This window comes from Primulina huaijiensis, chromosome 5, assembly GCF_012295235.1.
Source record: "Primulina huaijiensis isolate GDHJ02 chromosome 5, ASM1229523v2, whole genome shotgun sequence".
NCBI lineage: Eukaryota > Viridiplantae > Streptophyta > Magnoliopsida > Lamiales > Gesneriaceae > Primulina > Primulina huaijiensis.
In genome coordinates, this window is record NC_133310.1 from 3,736,295 (window position 1) to 3,743,447 (window position 7,153).

General features: G+C 32.9%; 1 protein-coding gene across 1 annotated transcript; it reads right to left on the bottom strand.

Annotated features, from left to right (window-relative positions):
* Positions 1 to 1,154: 1,154 nt before the first annotated feature.
* Positions 1,155 to 4,162, bottom strand: LOC140976417 (plant intracellular Ras-group-related LRR protein 4-like). The gene is made up of 5 exons (XM_073440550.1): positions 3,880 to 4,162; positions 2,908 to 3,574; positions 2,161 to 2,813; positions 1,886 to 2,069; positions 1,155 to 1,582 (listed from the first exon to the last, which is right to left on the bottom strand). Exons 2-4 carry the CDS (start codon positions 3,542 to 3,544, stop codon positions 1,923 to 1,925), a joined length of 1,437 nt encoding a protein of 478 aa, XP_073296651.1. The 5' UTR covers positions 3,545 to 3,574; positions 3,880 to 4,162; the 3' UTR covers positions 1,155 to 1,582; positions 1,886 to 1,922.
* Between the last annotated feature and the right edge of the window lie 2,991 nt (positions 4,163 to 7,153).

Here is a 7,153-nt window from a genome sequence, read left to right on the forward strand (position 1 = left end):
GATAATTAATGTGTTTTCATTGGTTTACTCCATCCAAAATATGCAAATATTGTGAATATATAATAGGCTGTGGTCTTTGGGAATAAATAATCACCCAAAAAAAGGGTGTACGTAAATTGCATGAAATGTCTGTCGAATGGCCACATTGACTAATTATTCATCGTCATCATGGAATTTTGAATGTTCTGGTTTAACTTATCTGATTGAATTGGTAGGTCTTCATCATGTTTCCACTCATGTTGGCTTGCATATAATCTCATCCCAAATGTATTAATTACTTCAGAAACTTATGAATAGAAAAAATTGTTCCCTTTGTAAAAGAAAGCATCATTTTCTATTCAAATTTGAAAATTTAACTGATTAAATTATCCTTGAATTTATTTTTAAAAATATAACAATTTATTTGTGCACGTATACATTAAAAATATACGTGTAAGAATCTGTCAGAATGATCGATGGTGTTTGGAAAAAAAAATTTGATACAAATTGAGACTAAATCTTTAAATTTATATTTTTTACAGGAGTTAATTTTTTTTACTTAATATTAATGGGGAAAAAAGATTAATCTAAAACAAAAACATGCATCATGAGTAGGTATCTTGTGAGACGTCTCACGAATTTTTATCTGTGAGACAGGTCAACCCTACCGATATTTACAATAAAAAGTAATACTCTTAGCATAAAAATTAATATTTTTTCATGGATGACCCAAATAAAAGATCTGTCTCATAAAATACGACCCGTGAGACCGTCTCACACAAGTTTTTTTCGAACATCATACTTGTCCTAAGATGAGAAGTACTCGATCGTGTGATTTAGTCGAAAAACAAATATAAATTTTGGAAGCATGAAAATATATATATATATAACTTCTGGTTTCATATTTGGCAACAGATTAAAGTAAATCCTTAAAAAATATTATGATTTTTTTTATTTTTTAAAATCGTGAAAGAAAGATCTGAAATCGCTTCTTTTTTTTTTAAGTATTTACACACACGACTTAAGGAATAGACTCGTGTCTTCAGTCGTAACCGGTTGGAACTTCACGGGCTCACACCAGAAAGAGAAGGTTGAAAAAGATTTTCTGCTACTTTCTGTAAGGATAAGTATTGGGAATGTGAAATTCACCAATTAAAGCAAAAAGCTCACATTTTTACATATTTTCTTGCGGTTCTCACTTTTCTCTTATAAAATCATGACCAAAAGTGTAACAGAAAGGCCAAATTATTACACCAATATCAAATTTTGAATCAATTAGCGGACCAAAAACCGATACAGATAACTCCCTATGACTCGCAGGATCAATTTTGGTTTTTTCCTATATAAAAATCCTGACTCAATAAGCAATCTTCAAACCAAAAAAAATATGACCAAGGCATCGCGTTTGAACTCATTTTTACATCTCATACTTGATCAAAAATGCAAGTGACAACAACAGTGGATGGCAAAAAAAAATTAAAAAGTATAACGAGTCTTCAACTTTTCTAAAGCAAGGATCAGATAATAGCTGAAATAGGTACGTTGTGTGCCAAGGCAATTGAATTTGATAAGAACTATTAGCCCACCCATCATCTGTTTGCTCCTGTATGGTACATAAGAAAGCAAGGATCAGCACAAGAAACAGCTACTATGATTGTAATCAGAATGAGTAACTTAAACAATGGAAAAATCAAAGGGCGAAGCCGATTTACGAGAAATTGATCCCCCTCGACCAAATTTGCGAATCTACTTCCAATGATATGGATTCGAGCACGTCTTAGAGGAGATAAAGGGAATCTTAATTGTCATGATACATTGAATTTAGCCAACTATCTATAACATAAACCCCACCCCATCCCCCCACCCCTCTAATGGAGAAATCCATCAACATGAGAGATGGTTATACCCAAGAAGTTCGATTTGGTTTTCCAAGGTGCTCCATTTTACGCTTTAGCATAGCCCACACCATCGCGCTTACGTTTGTTAGATGTTGAAAAGAAGCAAAACTGAGCCCATAATTTCTTTTGCTTGGTTGGCTGCGACTTGACATCCTTCTGTGCATAAAGGTTAGCCATGTACTGAACAACAGCCTGAGGTGAAAAAGAAAAAAAAAAAGAATCATATTTAGTAAAACAATAATTTAAAAGGAAAACACAAGGAAGAAAATAGAGTCGGATTTACCTGAGCTCCTTCTTCAATTACTTTTCTAGGCGGCTCCAACAGAGGATTTCCCTCAACTTTCAAGACGCGAAGCTGAGATAGCATTCTAAATGAGTCCGGAAGGACTCTTATTTGGTTATTGCTCAGGTCCAACTCCTCTAGCATTTCAAGGTTTCCAATGGATCTTGGCAGAGATTGCAAATCGGCAAAGTTGTTGCTTATGTTCAACCTTACGAGAGTTGTAGCAAGGCATAAGCTCTCAGGGACATATTCAAGCTCGTTGAAACTAGCATTGAGCTCTCTTAAGCTCGACAAGGAGGCCATAGTCGTNCTGGTAATTGTCAAAGGCAGTGATTTTAACTGGTTTCCTCTCAAATCAAGATTAATAAGGGAAAGCAAATCCCCGATGGATTCGGGTAGTTCACTGATTCTATTTCCATGTAAATCCAGCGTTTTTAACGAGGATAGCCCCCCTATAGATTCAGGCAACCCTGCAATCCTATTTTCCGATAAATCCAATGTGATCAAATTCGAAAGCTTTCCTATCGAATCAGGAAGCCACTCTACTTGATCCGATAATTTTCCCCGCAAAATAATCTCTCTAGTTCCTTTCTTTGCCGACACTTGAATAAAACTTGCTAACTTTATAAGACTGAGTTTTTCCCCCTCTTGCCCTGTAAAATATCAATTGTTCCAACATAAAAAACAGAATCTTTGATCGCATTTAACAAGTCAAAATTACCTACTGAGTAATATAGTCGACCTAACCTTGTTTCAGAGTGGAATCTACATGTTGTGGCACATTCAATACATCTACAGCTCGATTCCTGGACACAATTCCCTCACTTCCACTTACATGAAAGGCCGGGATCGGCTTCTTCAAATAACTATCATCTTTAGCAAACAACACCTCCGAAGCCTTCGCGCTCTCCTTCTCATTATAGAAACTTGAAGAAGACGGTGAAGTGACCGTTGTCAATGGAGAATTCAAACTGTTGGTGGAGAAAGAAGAAGTGGTAGCCAAGGACACATCGCTCAAATCTCTCGATTGAGAACCTGAACTCATAGGCAAGCATTTGGTAGCTCTCTGAATCAAATCACCAAAAACTAAGTGTACGCCCTCCAGATCCAACAGTTTCAGAGCCTCCCTCTTAATGTCCTTGCTCTGGAAATGGACCATATTTCGTTGCATCTCCAGCAAGATATCGAACAATTCTTGTGGGACGTCTTTTCCTTTGATTTGCTTCGCAATACCCTCCAATCTCAACTGATCTTCCCTCTCCACATTCTGAATCAAAGTTCTAGCTGCTTCAACCTCTTCTATTGCGGGCCGGGCCGGTAATGATCTATGGATTCTCGTTATCTCTTCCACCACGTCGTCTACTGTTGTCGTGGGCGGGCCCATCGTCATTTTTCTTCAACTTTATCCTGTCTGCTGGAATTTATCAAAGGTACGCTGAATCATGAATATAATAATACCGAAACCAAGAAATCGCCCACAGAAAATGAAAAAAAAAAAAAAAAATCTTCTTTCAACACAACTATTCACAAAAACACAGTAAAAAAAAGTTCAATTAATCCTCATAGAGAAACAACTGATAGAGGTGTCCGTATTCGAATTTACTTGATTCTTAGGGTTGAAAAAATCAACAGAAACACAATTCAACTATGCTGATTAATGCATTATATAAGCAAAACCCCAATCACTCGAAACAAAAAAATTAACACGTAATCACCAACCCGTAACAGCCAATCAACGAAATGGCGTATCAAATTCGATGAAATTTCAATGCAAAAACTGTACTTGAGACGGTTTTCTACTATCCAGAGTCCAGTTTCTTCGAGAAAATTCCGAGAAATATATAGATAAGGGAAGAAAATAATGGTGGGTACTTGGAAATTTGATCCAAGACAGATCAGTCGATGGGGTTTATCAACAAGATCTGCTCACGGTTTCATATTTCACCATTGCAGTAAAGAAAAAGGCTGATCCATATTAGGAAATGCAGTTAGTATTTCAAGAATGTTTTCAAGAAATTTTTTTTGTATTTTTTATAGATTATTTTTATGAATTTTATATTATAAGTGATTTTTTTTTCTTCATGTCCAACCACAAATTCAAAAATTACTAATATATATATTAGTTGATTGTGACATGTATTTTGTGAGACAGATCTTTTATTTGAGTCATTCATCAAAAAATATTACTTTTTATGCTAAGAGTATTACTTTTTATTGTGAATATCGATAGAATTCATTCATCTCACATATAAAAATTCGTGAGACCGTCTCACAATAAACCTACTCTAAAATCTAATCAATAATTATTTATAAAGTAGATATTCTCTCTCAATTCATTAACATGCAATTAATATGTGAAGAAAGTTATTGAGCTGTTNGATATCCTACTTTTAGGTAATAGTCTCTGCTACATATTTCATGATCGTAATTGATTTATAATGTGGGTTTCATTTTATCCCACATAAATTTAAAAAAAAAATTGAAACAATGACATTCGTTAGATCCATCATAGAGGTAATAGGTTGAACTCAATCTATTTTTAGATAATTATATTATTAATTATATAAATATTGTTGAATATAATATTGTACGTATTAGAATCAATTTGAGACTTCCTTAAAAAAGGTTTCAAGATTGTATTAGCAACCGATGAAATTATTCTTGATCTAAATTGATAAGTCTATAACTTTAATGTGAAAGTGCAAAAACTCAAATTAATGAAACAAAAAATTTTGATCAATCTGATAATAAATAATGAAAATGGATTAAAGATGAGTTTATGTTTTGAAGTTCGAGAATCAAATCCCACTGCGTTCACCTTTTTCAGTTACCGAATGGTTTCATTAAATGACTTTGATTTATACAATCATATTGTGAAAATTCATCTCAGCTGATGTCACATTCTCAACTGAGACTTCTAGCATACTCAACCAATCAAGATGACAAGATCTTACTGACATACTACCTATTAACTAGAAGACAAAACCTGGAGATAAACTCTAACTTCTACAACTGTTCTTATTCATTTTCTGAATCGAACTAGTGTGAAAACTGGGTAGGGGTGCAACAACAAGGTGTTGCACCTTGAGCACATTGAGCCTTGATGATTGTATCGGCGATGAGACTGTGCTCTGATATCGGAAGTGCTTGTTGTCTGAGTTGACATGGCGGTGATATGTGAGCATAGATATGGATGCTTCTTTGCTTGAGATGTTGGACATCCATGGTGCTCGGAGAACTTCTGCTCGTTATTAGACAATGCTGATAAACATTTTTTGTGTTCTTGATCACGCTCATCTTTTCTTTGGGAATTCTTTATTTTATATCAGCTTATTACAATATTCATATTTGATATTCTCGATGTTCACTAACCTTTTTTGGAAATACCGATGTACTTTGTTCTTGACTGTAGTCGCATTGAATGATTTTGTCCTTCATATTCAATATCTACTGTAACGGCATGATCCGACGATTGTCCTCGTTGTACCAACATGAGTCTTTCTAGTGTGCTTATCTCATAACTCACACACTCTCTTTGAAACTTCTCAAAATGTCAGCTATCACATAATTTTTTAAGTCAAACACATTTAACTTTTGAGCTTTTAAGTTATAAGCATATGAGAAGAAGATTTATTAGTTGATATGACTAGTACCTATCAAATCATTTATGTCTCTAATTCTGATGTATGATCAGTTCATTTATGCTCCTCTTCATCTTGTCATTGGTGTTGTTCTCATCTTTCAGGTGTTAGCCACTCATATTATGTACACACATATATCACCCTGGGAAATGTGGACCAATATATTGCCCTAAGATTTTCGGCTTCGAGTGTCATATGCTCACCAGTTTCTGTTTGGTTCGTCATCAAACCACATCGTAATATGAAAGATCAACATTTGGTATCATTATATCACATTCCAGACCTATTGTGCAGTCGCGCTGACGTAAACTTGAGCTTGGGGCACTAAAACTATATTGTCATTGAATTAGTTAATTGGTTTTGGCTTGTTTAAACTTGTTGCTTGGAACCAATGACTTGTCTAGAACTAATAATTGATTAATCAGTTATTTGTTTACATCAAAACTTAATATCTATCAGTACGCAACATGTGAACCACCTCGCTATATATTTATGTTTGATTTCTTAACAAACTTCACCAATAATCCCCAAAGTTATCCCCTCAAAAAAAAATCACCATAAAAATTTAAATCAAACATAAATCAAATAAAGTTTATTAAAAATATATATAAAAAAAACACACACACAAAACTACCCAAAACATCACTAAAAATGCAATTCAAAATTTATTTATTTAACATACACAATAAAGTATTGCAATTGAAATTTTTAAAATTATATTTTAGAATAATTTAGGATATAAGAATAAATATCTATATTAATTTGAATAATATTTAAATACTCGTATTATTTTAAAAGATTTTGGAAAATTTTAGTTGTTTATTTTTTAAAATTATAATATATATATTCTAAAATACCGAATAATTTATACATTATTTCAAATAACTTCTACGCTTATCAAAACAGATTCTTAGTCAATTTTCCACGAGTCACTTATCCAAAGTCAATTAGGATGTAGGTATTTTTAGTTTTTATAATAGTTTCAATTTTTTAATTATGTAATCGACATCCTTGAATGGTTATATATATACTAGCTATTTTGCACACGCGGTGTGTGTACAATTTTTTTATAATTATCAAAGGACTAAAGTGAAATTTGACAAATTATCGAGAGACTAAAGTGTTATGTGAATTGTTGTAATTAAAAATAAAATAAAAACAAAAGTGTTTGTTGAAATTTTAAAAAATAAAAACAAAAGTGTAATATTAGTATCACATAAGGGTAAAATTAGAAGAGCCAAAAACAGACCAAGACATCATTTTTGTCTCTATTATAAAGATTATAAAATTAAAAAATAATATTAATAAAAAAGTTAATAAAAGTAAAAATAATGATGAACAATAAGAATAAC